The 14,582-nt window shown below is 60.6% G+C and overlaps 1 protein-coding gene across 5 annotated transcripts in view; it reads left to right on the top strand.

The window, feature by feature from the left end:
• Positions 1-1,623: 1,623 nt before the first annotated feature.
• KCNH2 (potassium voltage-gated channel subfamily H member 2) overlaps positions 1,624-14,582 on the top strand; it is a 30,682-nt gene continuing 17,723 nt past the window's right edge. For 2 of the 5 annotated variants that reach the window (XM_053927080.1, XM_053927079.1), the window contains exons 1-2: positions 1,625-2,116; positions 4,891-5,121. In XM_053927080.1, coding sequence (XP_053783055.1) covers positions 2,041-2,116; positions 4,891-5,121 — 307 coding nt within the window. In that variant the 5' untranslated portion in view covers positions 1,625-2,040. Of the gene's footprint in view, positions 2,117-4,890; positions 5,122-6,290; positions 6,690-14,582 lie in introns of those variants that run through there. The other 3 variants (XM_053927081.1, XM_053927083.2, XM_053927084.2) reach the window with 3 other exon arrangements.

Raw genomic sequence — 14,582 nt, 5'->3', positions numbered from 1 at the left:
CCAAGAGGGGCTGATGTCCCTGATGCCAGGTCACAGAGGAAGGGGAGTCTGTGCCCCCAAAGACTCTGGGACTCTTGGAGGGCAAGCGAAGGTGCAGTGGGGAAGCTGCTGGAGGTGGGAGGGCCGAAGGGATGAGATGACTGTACAGGCAAGAGCCTCTGGACTTTTTTAGCATCGGCTGGTAGAGCCACCTCCTTCTCTCCCACTGGCTGCCTCCCTGACTCACTGCCCACCCACCAGCAAATAAAGAAGGGGTGTCACCTGCTGGCCAGTGGCCCCATCTGGCCGCAGTGTTGGCATCTTTTTTGCTCCTGGGTGGAAAGTGAGAGTTTGGGTGGGAGACCTTTTCCTCTGGGCCTTTCTCCTTCCAGACTCTGCTTCCTCCTTTGCCCTTTGTTCCTCCACTCCCCCCACATCCCATGACGGTTTTCCCTGGTGACAAGACCCACCCCCTAGCTCCAAGGACAGAGGCAGCTGCAAGCCCTCAGGGGCCCTCACATGGCCCCATCCATCTAGCCGGGTCTCTGATCCCGGCTGCAGGGGAGGGGACCGGCTGACTGCTCAGCTGCCGACTCCTCCCTGCTGCCCTGCTCAGCTGTCAACACTCCCTTTCTGCCCTGGCCTTCCCGGGGCCCTGCCTGGCTGCTCAGGCCCCGGGCCCCCGCGCCCGGAGACCCTCACTCAGACCCAGGCAGGCAATGGGCAGGCGACAGGCAGACACCCTGCCTGCCCTTGAGCATCCTTAGGCCTCCTTGCCTAAATAAGGGAGGCGCAGCTGCTGCAAGCCAGCTGGCCAGGGGGGAGGGGCCCGCGGCTAGGCCAGGGTTTTCCGAGGGGCTGGGCCGTCGCCGCTCTGCAGGGCCCCGAGCCCGCCGATTGGGCCTGCGTGGCTGGCCCCGCGCTGCAGACGGAGGGCGGGCTGCTCACACAAGGGGATCCCCAGGCTGGAACGTTGCGCTCAAGGGCTTTTCTTTGATGCCGCGGCTGGGAAGCCGCAGTTCCCGTCAAAGTGTCCCTCTCTGTTCTGGAGGGCCCTGGATAACCCCTGAGAGGGCCATGTGTGTATGTCGGTGTTGGGGGGCGCCCCCGCTGTAGGTGCGTGCCCCTCCAAAATCTCACCCACTCTTATCTCAAATCTCCGCTGACCTGGGGCCTCCAGAGTGTCTTGCCCTTCACATTTTCCGGGTCTCCCCTGACCCTGGGCTCGTCTTCCCCGGGCCTGGGCCTCCCCTGTGTCATCTGCAGCAGGCCTTAAGCGCGTGCTGTGTGCACCGCGCCGGTGCTTGGCTCGGTGGGGGACTAGGGCAACAAGGACCCGCCCTCTCCCTTCAAGTCAGGTTCCCCAGGCCTTCTAGTACAGGGGTGAGGTTAGAATCCCCAGTCCCCTCTTTGGCCGGCTGTCGCCCCTGTGCTCACGGTTATCCTACCTAAGGGTCCCTTCCCCCTCTTGGGGGGGGGGCGCGAGTCCGGGGGTGCTCCAGGGCCGAGCGGGGGTCTGGCGGGGGGAGCCTTCGACGCGGCTCAGCCAATGGGAAGGACGGGCGCGCGGGGTGTGTGTAGGGGGGTGGGGAGAAGGCGGCGCTGCGGGCGCGCGGCACCGGGAGGGGGCCGGGAGGCGGGGGCCGGAGCCTGAGGGGCGCGCGCCTCGTTAACCCTTCCGCGGCCGGGCCGAGCCGCAGGCGCAGCCCGAGCCGCGGGCACCCGAGCGGCTGTCGGCGCGGCGGGTGGGAGCCGGGAGCCCCGAGCTCGGGCGAGCAGAGCGCAGCGCCGGGAGGCAGCGGAGCGGGGCCCCGGGCTCGGCGGGAGCCGGCAGACAGGTGTGCGGGCGGCCTGAGCTCCGGAGGCTCCAGGCCCCGCCCGCGGGCCGAAGCCGGGAGCCGAGTGGGGACCCCGCGCCCGCAGTCCAGTCCCGGCCCCGCCCGTGCTCTGCTTTGCCGCGGGGTGCGGCGACCACGGCCGGGTAGGGCTACCCAAGCCTAGTGTTGGGCCGGGCTGGGCCGGGGTGGGTGGGGGCCCGCCCGGCCCGCCCATGGGCTCAGGATGCCGGTGCGGAGGGGCCACGTCGCGCCGCAGAACACCTTCCTGGACACCATCATCCGCAAGTTTGAGGGCCAGAGTGAGTGGGGGAGGGGGCCGTTGGGGAGGGGGCTGGGGAACGATCGGGTGAGCTCTCCCGAGTGTGAATGGGGGGTGGGCGTGCCCGGGGCCGTGTGAGTCTGTCTAGCGCGAGTCAATGGGGCTGGTGTCCTCCAGGCGCCGGCCAGGGGTCGCAGGGGCAAGGCTTGGTGATGGTGGCTGTGGGCTTGGGGCCAAGGGGCCTGGCGTGAGGGCGCTGGGTGGGAGGCTCAGCTCAGTCCCCGGGGACTGGGGAGTGTGTGGGACACTCTGAGTGTGCAGGGCAGGGAGATGGGACGGGAGTATGCAGGTATCCCCAACTCTGGGTGCCTGGGTGTGGATGGTCCCTGTGTGGGTGCACGGACAGGAAAATGGATACGGACCGAACTGTGGGACCCCAACAGGACTGGACATGTGCCCACCTTGACTGTACTGTGACAGGCTGACACCAAGCATGCAGGGTCAGTGCCCAACCTGCTCTTGGGCGTGGGTGTGTGTGTATGTGTCACTCAAGAGTTTGACCCTGCACGGGCAGTGTGGAGGTGCCCCAGACGAGGCTACAAACAGCGCGGTCTGGGGTGAAAGGGCATCACGGGCTGGAACCCGTTTTTGAGGGCCTAACAGCCTCCATGCAGTGCTCCCCTGTTGTGGACTTTCCTGTCCCTGCGCCTCTTTGTGGGGACTACAGCCTCTCTAAACTGTCCTAGTAGGGGAGGCTTCCCGCAATGTCCCAGGCTAGGTGAATGTTCTGGGCATGGGCTTTGCACCCGCCCAGAGGGCATGTGCCTGTCCCCAAGGCTGCATGTGCCACAGTGGGTGTGACTGCCAAGGGCCCTGGGAGTGGGGAGCTGGTGACATTCCTTGCCCATGACCCTAGAGCACGGGACAACGTGTACTTGTAACGGTGGTGGGCGGAGGGAGGGTCGATTAGACAGACCGCGTTGTCTGATGGAGGAACAAGATGATCCTGGGGGGAGGGGACTGGCTCCTTGGAGGGCCACCTGGCAGGGGCTTTCCCTCCCACAGGCTCCAGGAGGCTGTGCAGGGGTGGTGGTGGGGGTGCCGGGCTGGGATCTGGGGGCCTGGCTTCTGGGCTCACCTCTGCCCCTGATTGCCCTGTGACCTTGAGTGACTCTCTTGCCAGTCTGAGCCTCAGTTTCCACATCTGGCAAGAAGGATGGGCCTGAAGGAGGCTTTCAGGTCCCTTTCTGTTCCGTATTCCAGGAGCTCCGTGAGGGGGTGGGGGTGGGGCCTGCCTTCGAAGAAACTCACTCTTCTCTGCCGGCCTGGCAATGGGGCCAAGCCGTTTCTTCTTCCTCTGAAGCTGGTGCTCTGGACTGCCTTGGACTGAGGTGGATACGGAGGCCTAGTCAGGGGTGTTTATATGTGACAGAGAGCTCTGACTCCTAGGGTTGACCGCTGCCTGGGAGTTTTGGGGGGCCTGGGGAACTGACCTAAAGATGACCCAACTTCAGAAAGTAACTTCCTGGAGGCGGGGGGTAAGGGATGGCTGAGAAAGGCAGGAGCCTGCCTGCCTTGCGGTGATGGCCTAGGCCTTGTCCCTGGGATTGCCTAGGGCTGCAGCCCGAGGCCTGTGCTCGCTGGGGAGGGAGGGGGCAGAGTTCCGACTGCTACTGAAAGCCCCAGCATTAAAGGCCAAACTGGCCGGAAACTTCTGTGTTTATAAAAAGCTCTTATCCCAGGAGCATCTTCCCTGGCATAAGCTTCTGCTGCCTGCCTGCTGCTCACCAGCCAGCCTGGCTCTCAGGGCAAGTGTGGAGGGGGTGAGCCGAGTCTAGCTGGAATGGGTCCTTCCGGCACCTCTTCCTTGATAGGGCAAAACTGAGGCAGCCCTCACATCCCTGGGGGAGGTCCCCTTCCTGGATCTGCCTTCTTAAAGTGGGCTACAGTCTCAGGACGGCCTGCACTCCAGGTATTTCCAGGGTTGGAGCTGTAGGTCCTTTCCTTGCTCCCTATGACCTTGGGCTTCTGTCTGTGGCCCTCAGCATATTCCTTCACCTTCTGCCAGAACTGGGTCCAAAAGCTGGCTCTGTCATTTACAAGTTGCAATCTGTGGGCATGGCTCTGAAGTTCTTTGGAGCCCCACTTTCTTCATCTAGAATACGAGGATGACTACTTTCGGGGATTGTCAGTATTACACGAGATAAAGCATAGCAGGTGCTCACGTGGTACTTTCCTCTCGGGCGCACCCACTCCCCAGCCCCTGACTGCCCCCCTTCAGGGAAGTACTGATATTTGTGGGGAGTGATTTCCTGGGGATCCCCGGAGTAAGGCGTGCTCAGAGAGCGCCCCCAGTCTAGAGGGGGGGCGTCAGGAAGAGAAGCTGAAGGAGACAGTGCAAAGGGAAGGCTGGCCGCCATCTCTGGCCCTTCCCGGTCTCCCTCTCCAGGCTCAGTGTTTATGCCTCCGCCGCGGCTGCTGACACGCGTTGCTGACACCCGCCCAGGCTGGCCTCGGCCCCAGGCGCGGAGGGGGCGGCCGGCCTCTGGCCGCCAGCCCGGGGGAAGCCACGCAGCCAGTCCGCAGGCCAGGCGAGGGAGGGGGCTCGCCGTTCGCCAGGCCAGCGGAAGCACCTGGGTCGGTACAGCTGCGTTCGCCCCCTGCTGGGGACCCCAGGCCCAGCTGTGCTCCCTGGGGCAGGGAGTCCCCGGGCGGGCGGCATTGTGTGACAAGGGAATGTAGGGAAGGGCTGGGAGCCCTCGAGGTAGGGGTCCATGCTCACGTGCCTGCTTATCCCTGCACCTCCCTCCCCAGGCCGCAAGTTCATCATTGCCAACGCTCGGGTGGAGAACTGTGCCGTCATCTACTGCAACGACGGCTTCTGCGAGCTGTGCGGCTACTCCCGGGCGGAGGTGATGCAGCGGCCTTGCACCTGCGACTTCCTGCACGGGCCGCGCACTCAGCGCCGCGCCGCCGCGCAAATCGCGCAGGCCCTGCTGGGCGCGGAAGAGCGCAAAGTGGAGATCGCTTTCTACCGGAAGGATGGTAGGCGGGGCCGTGACGGGGGCGGGGCCCCACGGGGCGGGGCCAACGGCGAGGGCGGGGCCGAGAAGACCGGGTGTGGGGCTGAGAAAGTGGGGTGGGGGGCAGCTGGAGCATGGCTGGAGCCCAAGCAGGTTCTGTGGTGCCAGGACTGCAGCTGGGTCCATTGCAGTGGGCCAGGTGGGAGGCGAGGGCTGGCCAGTGGAGCTGCAGGCAGTCAGAGTCTCTTCACCTCACTCACTCACTCTGGTGGGATGGTTTTTTGGGGTAGCCAAGGGGCTGCTTGGCCGTGGGCCTGGCACCTCTGGTTTCTTCCCCCCTGGGAAGATGCTGGCACGTTGAGCTAGGTAGGCTGGAGTTTGGCGCGGCCGTGATGGCAGATGTGTGCGTGGACATAAATAATGGGTCAGGCTGGTGGCTGGGCACCCACCTCTGGTCCCAGGCGTCTAGCTAACCTAGGGCAGACCCTGCCATGTGACTGTGGTCTGGGGAAGTCACCGAGGGCCAAGGTGGGGAGGACTGCAGGACTCTGGCTCGCTGTCTGCTGCCCCTCCCCTGTCCCCTTTCTTTTCTGCACTTCAGCTGCACCTGGCATGAGGTGTGTGCCTCTCCCCAACCTCAGTTCCCTTTGTCTCATCTGTTGAGGGCCCCGCCTGCTGCCTTCCCTTCCTGCGCCAGGTGTCTCAGCTCAGCCACAGCCTCCTAGCCCAGCTGCTCTGGGCTTCCGGAGATGGAGATCAGAGATCGAATAAACAGAACTCTGGGCGGGGCTGTTCCCCGCAACGTGTCTGTCATGGTGGGGTGGGCTTTGCTCTGGAGGTTCAGCGCAGCAGGCCTTTGGGAGGTCTGCGGAGGGCCGGGCAGGCGACCGCCCGTGGTGCCCAGACCTTGCCGCTCACCAGGGTGTATCCGATGAGCGTTTACCGAACCCAGGGTCTCACAGGTGGACCAGTGTACAGTACGGGGCGGGGGGGGGGGGGGAGGGGGGCGGGAGGCGGGAGGGGGAGATTACCTGCTGTAGACAACATGTTCTGCCTCCCCCTGGGGATAGGCAAAGGGAGCCAGCAGCCCCATGCCCCTTGCCTTGCCTCTTGGGACCTCCCTTGTATGCTCAGGGTTGCCTGCCGCTGCCCAGTCATAACTCGTATCCACCGATGGCCCTGCTTTTGTAGGGGCGCCCGGCCGGTGACATCACTGCACTGTCACTGTTGGTCACTGTCACTGGAACCCTGTGGAAGAGGATTTGCTCACAGCACGTGGGAGTTCTGACCAGGAGGCAGGGGCCACGGCCTAGCTGGAAACTGAAGGCAGGACCTTTGTCTGCCTTCCCACTGATGCCTCCCAGAACCTCAGAGCAGATTCGTGTTTGTATCTGCCTGGCCATCTAGTCCTAGCTGACGTCGGTGGGCGGCTCCGATGTGCTGGACGCTGTGCTAAATGTTTCACTTGCATTATCTCCTGGGATCTTCACAACAACCCTGGGAGGTAGATACATTTTTCTCCCCCTTCCATTTATGGATGAGGAAACAAGGTCAGAGAAATTAAGAAGCTTTTCCAAAGTCACCCAGCTAGTAAGTGGCAGAGCTGGGAGTGGAACTGTGTCTGCTGATCAGAGCCCTAGCCATCCTGCATTGTCGTCATTTATTAAAAGGAGCACCAGCTAGCCACAGGGGCACCGATAGATGCACTTTACATGCGATTTTATTCTGCAAGTTGCAAACCGTTGGTGTAACGAACAGAATGGGAGCACATTGAGTCCTGGGTTCGGGTCTAGCACCGGGGAGTCATAGGCTATGGGGTGAGTGGGTTGCCACCCTGAGTCTGCTTCTAATTCTGGGATAATGTGCCTGCTCGGCTCCTTGGCATCAGGGGCCTGCATACTTTTATCTTCGCTGTAGTGCCTGGGAAACTGACCTTCCCTCCTGCTCCAGGCTGGCTCCTGTGGGAGGGGATGGCCAAGGGCCCCCTCCTGCAGAGGTACTATTATGGAATCTTGGTTGCTTTGAGGATCACTTAATCTGGCCCACTCGAGTTACAGATGGAGACACTGAGAAGCAGAGGTCTGGTTACCGGCGAATCAGTGGAGGGAGTGGGACTAGAACCCAGGCCCCTCGTCCAACTTCAGTCTCTTTTGCCTCCTTCTGGTTACAACTCCAAATGGGGCCGTGACCCAGAAAATCCTGTGCCAGCCATCTCTGCCTGTCCCCTTCCCGGCTCTCACATAGTTTCCATAGGATCAGGTATCTCCTGTTGGCCAACAGGCCAGCCTGGGTCCTTGGGTCATGTGGGTCCCCTCTTCTCCTGGCTCTGGAGGCCTAGGATGCAGACAGATGTCCTCAGCCTCCCCTCCCCTGCCATGAGACACTCAGTCCCTTGGGACGTTCCCTGTGGTCTGACCTGGGCTGTGAGCATAGACACTGGAGCTCACACCTATGCACCAGGGTACACTAGGGAGGTGTAGAACGCCAGGGCCACCTCTTGTTTCTGTCCAGGCTGTTCTCAGGTCTCTGCCTGGGCCAGCCATGGAGGCGGGGGTCCCTGGGCTTGGCCCCAGGGAGGTGGGTGACCGGGCAGGAGGCGGGGCCTGTAGCTGGCAGGAGCCAGTGCAGACAGCTGTGCCGTGTCGGTGCCTCTGGCCTAACTCTGTGCAGTGTCAGGGCCTGGAGCCAGACAGCTCCGTTACTGACTTGCTGGGACTGCTGGGAGGCAGGGGGGCTGGACCAGGGGGCGGTGGGGGCTGGAGGGAGAGTCTTGCGGTGCCAGGGGCCAGCTCGCTGCTGGCTCTGGGTCTGTGCCCCTTATCGGCAGGCCCAGGATTAAGGGGGCATTGGGAGCAGAGCCTCTGAGCAGTGAGGCTGGCAGCTGGGCCCTGGAGCCAAGGCTGGGCAGCAGGCTGCTGGTGTGCACCTGCAGCCTCACATGGCTATGGGGGTGGCCTTGGGTCCCTTTGAGAAGGCTCCTCCTCTGCCAGGCCTGGTGGAGGACCCTGCTCTCTGTCCCTTGTGGTCCCTCTGCTCTTTGTTTCCGCCATCTCTCTGCACACCGCCTGCCACAGCCTATCTGCCTGTGCCCATGATCTGTGCTGCTTCCCTCGTCCCCAGGGCTCCCTTTCTGCTGACTCTCTGGCCCCTTTGTCTTTATCTCCTTCCTGCCTCTGTCTCTCTCCCTCTTTCCACCGGCACCCCTGAGCCTTTCTCCCTCAGGGCTCTGTCTGGCTCCCTGTACCTCTGCCTGTACTGGCCTGATCTCCATTTCCCTGTGTCCCCAGGAGCCCCGTGCGTGGGTGGAGATGGGGGTGTCTCTAGAGAAGAGTCTGTCTGCTTCTCTGCTCCAGCTGCAGGCTGGTTGCCATGGTAACAGGGTCAGAGGGCCCCCACTGCAACAGCTGAGCTGCAGGCTGGGGGAGGGGTGGAGACCAGCCTGCCGGCCTGCGCCCTGGTGCCCCCAGTGCCCGTGGGGAGCCTGAGCCCCAGAGCTGGCCCCAGATCCACTGGTTTACTGTCCCCAGACTCAGCCTTTAGCCTCCAGGTGCCTGTGGAGGCACTTCTGGCACCAGCACCACTTCTACGGGCCTCCTGTGACCCTCCACACACCCCCAGGCCATTTCCTCAGCTCCTCCCTGTCCCCTAAAATCAGATTCCTGCTTGTGACACTTCCACACCCCTCCTTCTCCAGCATGTCTGACCCCTCTGCACACTCAGACACTTGCTGCCCTCCGCCCTCTCCAGGCCCTGGCCCTCAGGCCTCTGACCCTACCCAGCAGTGTGCCGAGTTGCTGGTGAGCGGTACCCAGCACCGGGTCCTGGTGAAGCGGCCCTAGGGTGTATGGAGCTGGGCAGGCGGGGCGGATGGTGGCTGGTGCCTAGGTGTGTCCTTGGCTTGGGAGCAGCCCAGAGGACAGGGTTAGTCGAAGGGAGCACTTGTCCAGGGGTGGAAGCCACCAGGGGCTCCTCCGCCTTGGCCCTTCTGAGACAGGGTAGGGGAGAGTGCCTGCAGGTGCCCAAGGCTCTCTCACCCAGCACCTTTCCTCAGAGGTTCCAAGAGGAGGCATTCCTAAGTGAGAGCAGGGTGCCCTGGCCTGCGAGGGGGCTTCCTGTCCCCGGAGGCAGAAGCGAGGCAGGCTCTCCAGGACAGCTGGGTGGGGCCGCTCCTGGCCCCCTCTGGGGTCTGGAGCCTGTCAGGAGGGTTCCTCTGTGTTGTGTCTGCTGTAACCCCCGGAGAGGAGCTATGTAAATATTTGCACGGGCTGGCTGCGCTGGGAGCAGAGTTTGACGGTGGCCCTGTGCTCTGGGGAATGGGGCTCTGGGCATCAGATGGTCCAGCATGGGGGCAGGGGTGAGACCTGGGAGACTGAGCCTCTTTTCTGCCCGGAGGTGGCTTCCAGGATGGTGTGTCTTGACAGGTTCCAAGAAAGCCCTTTCACGCTTAAACACCTTCCCCGAGCGTGTCTGACATACCTCCGTTAGAGAACCTTTCGCTTGGGTGGATAGTGAGCATTTTTCTTTACAAACACATTCTCTCCCATCACCCCGCCCCCGCCCCATGTGCAGGGAGGAAGTGGAATTATCTAGCCCCTAGTGTGTGTTGGGGGGGAGTTTAACAGAAACTTTCCCTCCTGCCCTGGGAGGAGAGCCCTGGGGTCAGGGCCAGGGTGTGGGGTATGGAGGGACACCTGGGACAGGTGACTCGTATGGGAGCCGGCCCCCACCTGTCCTTAGTGCAGGGCCCATGAAGATCCCTGCACTGTGCACAGTGGTTGGCCTCAAATGAACCTCTCTCTAGTTAGGTGACACGGAGCATGTGGAGGGCTAGCCAGGGTCTTCTCCTCGGCCCACCATGTCCCTTTGCTCACAGTTCTGCATGAGGTCACCGTGTCTGAATTCTCCCACTGGACAGTGAGCTCCGTGGGCGCAGACGGCAGTCTGTGGTGTTCTCTGTGAGTCTCTGTGTCTGGTGCATAGTAGGAGCTCAGTATGTGCTTGCGTGCTTGTGTGCTGGATGAATGAATGAATGAATGAATGAGTGAGTGAGTGAGTCAGTGAATGGACAAGGTGGACAGTGTGCTGGTGCAGAAGCCTATACAGGTGTCAGTGACTCTGTCTGTTGGTTGGGAGCGGGTTCTGGCTCCGTGACCCAGCTGCTGTGTGACTTTGAGCAGATCACTTTCCACCTCTGGGCCTCCATTGCTCCCTCCGTGAAGAGCCTCAGCCTCACAGAATGCAGTGGCCGAGGGGGACGGGGATTAGAGGCTGGGGAGGCTGTCTGGGCCAGAGGAAGGTGGGCCAGGGAAAGGTGACCTGAGGGGCCTGGGAGTCCTCCATCCCTGCTATGTGTGGGGGATGCTGTGGGGTGCAGGGAAGGCACCTGGGATTCCCAGCCTCCCCCCACTCGGAGTCAGAGCAAGGAGGCTCGGGGGCAGCGGCAGCTACATGGGCAGCACTCACAGGCACGGACGCGGTGGCCGCACTTCCACTTTGCAGGTGGGACGTGTGCTCCCTGGCAGGCAGTCCGCATGGCTCTCTGAGAGGTGGGCCTTCTCTCCACCTTCACAGGAGGGACACTCTGGCTGGGAAAGGCGAGGGGACTTACCCGTGGTGACCCAGCTGCTGGGCGCCTGAGTGGGAACTCGAACCCAGCTTTGCTCTTCCTGCCCTGGAGCCCTGCCCTGTACAGAGAACCGCCACACAGGTTATCTTGCCCCTGTGGGGTGCGATAGGCTCAGGGCCCCTGGAAACATGGGTTCCAGCTTGGTTCCAGGGCCGCAATTCCTCATTTGCTGAGTGGAAGCAAACACCTGCTCTCCCAGGTGCTGCTGGGAGAGGTGACGAAAATCAGACCGTAGATGCCAATGAGGCAGAGCCCAGTGTCAAGGCTCATTCTGCTTGCCCGAAGGTGGGTGTCACCCCGGGGGCCGCAGGTCCTGGCCAGCCCTGGGGAAGGGTCTCAGCGTCCCTGTGTCCTACAGCGCTCTTCCTTGACCTGTGTCCTGTGCAGGGCCCCTGCCTACCTCGTCCTCCTTCTCCCTAGGCTTCCACTGACCCCTGCTCCTGCCTCTCCCCCAAATCACGGAAACCACAATATCTGTGTTATTGTTTTTTGCTTTCTCTTTCACTTGATTTTTTTCTTCTTTTTCTCTCACTCCATAGTCCCATTACCCTCCCTTTAGGCAACCATTCAAACGTACTTCCTGCGAATGTGCCTCTTGCATATGTTCTTGCAAAATGTGTATTTTGTCTGGATGCATATAGGTTTAATTTATGTAAATGGCATGTGCTAGCTATTGTATTCTGGTGCTCACTTTTCCTACCCAGGAGAATGCCTTTGAGTCCCTCCAGGCTGCTACTTGACTTCTAGTCTGAAGCTGCATATTCCATGGGGTGTACCCACCTCCTGTTGGTGGTGGGGCGGCAGGGGGCGCTCCAGACCGAGAGTCTCCCTAAATAATGCTGCAGTGACCACACTCGCCCCTGGCCCCTTGGGACTCATGGGAGGGTGTGTTCAGGCTACATCCCCAGGAGCGGGATTGCTGGGTCACAGGGTCTGTGGACACTTCATTCAACTAAGTCCTGCCCGACTGTGCAGGTGGATGGAAACTCCCGGTCCCCCAGATCTCTGCCACAGCTGGCCTCAGCTACCTCTCTAATTTTTGCCAGTCCAGTAGGTGAAAGCGATATCTGGCAGCTGGAATTTGCATCTCTTTGCCTTCACTCACCCAGCGTCCACCTCTTAGGCTGGAGAGCCTCTCGGGTTTATGTGCCTGTCAGTCACCCGCCCGTATCCTTTGCTCACTCCTCCGTGGAAAAAGCCACCGTCTTTTGTTCCCGTTGGTTTGCGAGAGTCGCTTGCACGCATGGAAACACACACACACACACACACACAGAGTTAAATATTCAACATGTAAATTCTGGATATCAGTTCCTGCTGAATCAAGATACGGCAAATCTCTTCTCACGTTCAGTTGCCCTGTTAAATTTCTCCGACAAAGAAACTTAATTTTGACACCAACGTAGTGAGTGTTGGCCTCGTTTGCACCTTTGAAGTTTTGTTGAAGAAATCCTTCACCATCTTGAGGTTGCGAAGGTCTACTTTTTCTTCTAGGTGCTTCATTGTTTCACCTTTCCCAGCTGGGCCTTCAATCCACCCCGGGCCTACCTCTGTGTGCCGTGTCCGGGAGGGATCCGGTTGTATTTTTTTCCGTGTAGCGAGCCAATTTTCCCAACGCATCTAGGAAACAGCCTGTTCTTTTCCGTTGATTTGTGGGGCCACCCGTATCACTGGCTCACGACCCAGGGATATCTGCGGGTCTCTCTTCGACCTCTCTATTCTGTTCCAAATATTTATTTATCTTTCCTTGCATCAAAACCTCATTGGAAAAAAAAAAGCAGTGACATTTAGTGTATCTGGGTGCCTGGGAAAGCAAACCTTTTCTCTTTATTCTTCATTCAAAAGGTTGACGTAGGTATCTGTGGGCCTCTCTTTTTCTTTATAAACTTTAGAGAAACTTCATCGAGTTCCCAGAAAGAAAAACCCCGTTAGCATCTTCACTGGGATTAGATTGATTTCATACATGAATTTGGGGAGAATGGACATCATTATGATATTTGTCCCACCCAAGAACCTGGGCTGTCCCTCCATGTATCATATTTCTGTGACCTTTCTTAATTTAAAGTTCTGTTTTGTTCTCCCCCGCCCCCCTTAAAGGCCTTGTGCATTCTTGCTCAGTGTCTGGCTATATTACCGTTCTGCTGCTGTTATGAAGGAGGTCTTCTCTGCGACCACCGGCTTGAACCGCTCTGTGCTGGCGGACGCAAGCGCTGTCTGTGGCCGTGGGCTGATGCTGGCCCAGGCAGCCTTACTGAACTCTGTCGTTGGTTCTGCTAGTCGATCTGTTGATCTGGTTGGTTTTTCAGGGAGAGGACCCTATCACCCATGCACAATGCCAGATTTCTCTATGTTTGGGTCACCGTCACGTGTTTTGAGGCTCGAATGTTCCCTCGGACTTTTCAGGAGGCGTTCCTGTGTGCCTATCTCCGTCGGCGTGTCCCGGTGTCCCGCGTGAGGCGGACAAGTCCCGGAGGGATGACAAGTTGCATGATTGAGAAGCTCTGGCTGACCAAGAGCTGGAGTTAGGGTGGGCTGTCCTCAAGGCATCCCCAGGTGTTCTGGGGTATGCTGAGCACAAAGATGGGGCACAGTTCCAGAAGCTTGCAAAGCTGTGGGGGAGGGCAGGGCCTGCTGGACGCTGCTGTGTGTGTGGGGGCTCATGGGGAAGCAGGATGGCAGGGGTCTGAGCCTCAGACATGCCACGCCTGTGAGTCTCCCGCTCAGCTGAGTGGCACCCAGCAGGCTGGTGCAGGGCAGGGCTGGGCCCCAAGCTTTTCTAGGAGAAGCTCTTCTCTTGAGGCTGTTGCTGTGGTTGGAAAGGGGGATGACGCAGGCAGGACACACGCAGTGCGTTTGGGGGTCCAGATGCCTGTGGGTAGGCCCCCCGAGACCCTTTGCATGGCGCTCTAACCCCCTGGGAAGGTGTCAGGCTGGGAAGGGGTGGGGGGTCTGTCCGGGGACCCCCTTCTGTGTGAGTCAGGGTCTGGATCGGGGCTTCCAGCTGCTGCCTTGCAGTATGTCCTCCCTGGGGGTGTCTGCTTCACTCGGCCCCCGGAGCCAGGCCGGGAAGATGGTCTCTGTCCGTGTTACACACACACACACACACACACACTCTCTCTCTCTCTCTCCCCCGCTCTCTCAGGCACATGTACTCATTCACTGACTGGCCTCTCAAGCACCCCCACTCTGTCCCCTGGTCCTGCAACATCCCTGGCTGTCCTAGGCCCCTAGCTGTCCGTGAGAGCTGTGTTACTGACACGGTGGCCCCCGTCCAGGAGCTGCTCCTTCTGCATCTTCCTGTCGCCGCCACCAGGCTAAATATAACCTGACACTGCACAGCCCCGGGCTGCACGGAGACAGCCTCTCTGCCTGTGGGCGGAGGGGGGCCCCAGCCTCCTGCCCTCAGCATGACTTTGGGTTCAGCTCCTCCTGTGGGGTGTGTGGCAGGGAGGGGACCAGAGCTGTCTCCCCGAGGTCACCTTCCCTGCAGGGCCCTGCACCCTGTCTCATTATGGCTCTGGATGCTTCCACTCTAGCCATCTGTCATCTCACCTGGCACTCCGAGCGGGAATCACTCAGCCCTGCGGCACCCCTGGGGAGTCTGATGCTCAGGGAGGTGAATGACCTGCTCACGGTCACACAGCAGTTGCCCAGGTTTTCTAAGGGTTGGGCAGATCAGCTCTGCTCCTCGGGGTCCGTCCCTCTGCCTGGGTTCTCTCTTCCTCCATCTTGCCTGGGCTCTGAATTAGGGTCCCGCTGACTCCCTGGTGCAGTGAGGGCAGGTGCCGGCCCACTTCGTTCATGCTGCCCTAGCACCTTACATGGGTGCCCTCAGTGAATGCTCGTGGGGGAAGAGGAGC

Source organism: Desmodus rotundus, chromosome 6, assembly GCF_022682495.2.
Source record: "Desmodus rotundus isolate HL8 chromosome 6, HLdesRot8A.1, whole genome shotgun sequence".
In the NCBI taxonomy this organism is placed as follows: Eukaryota; Metazoa; Chordata; class Mammalia; order Chiroptera; family Phyllostomidae; genus Desmodus; species Desmodus rotundus.
Note: the sequence above shows the minus strand (reverse complement) of the source record. Positions and strands in the feature narration are given on the sequence as shown.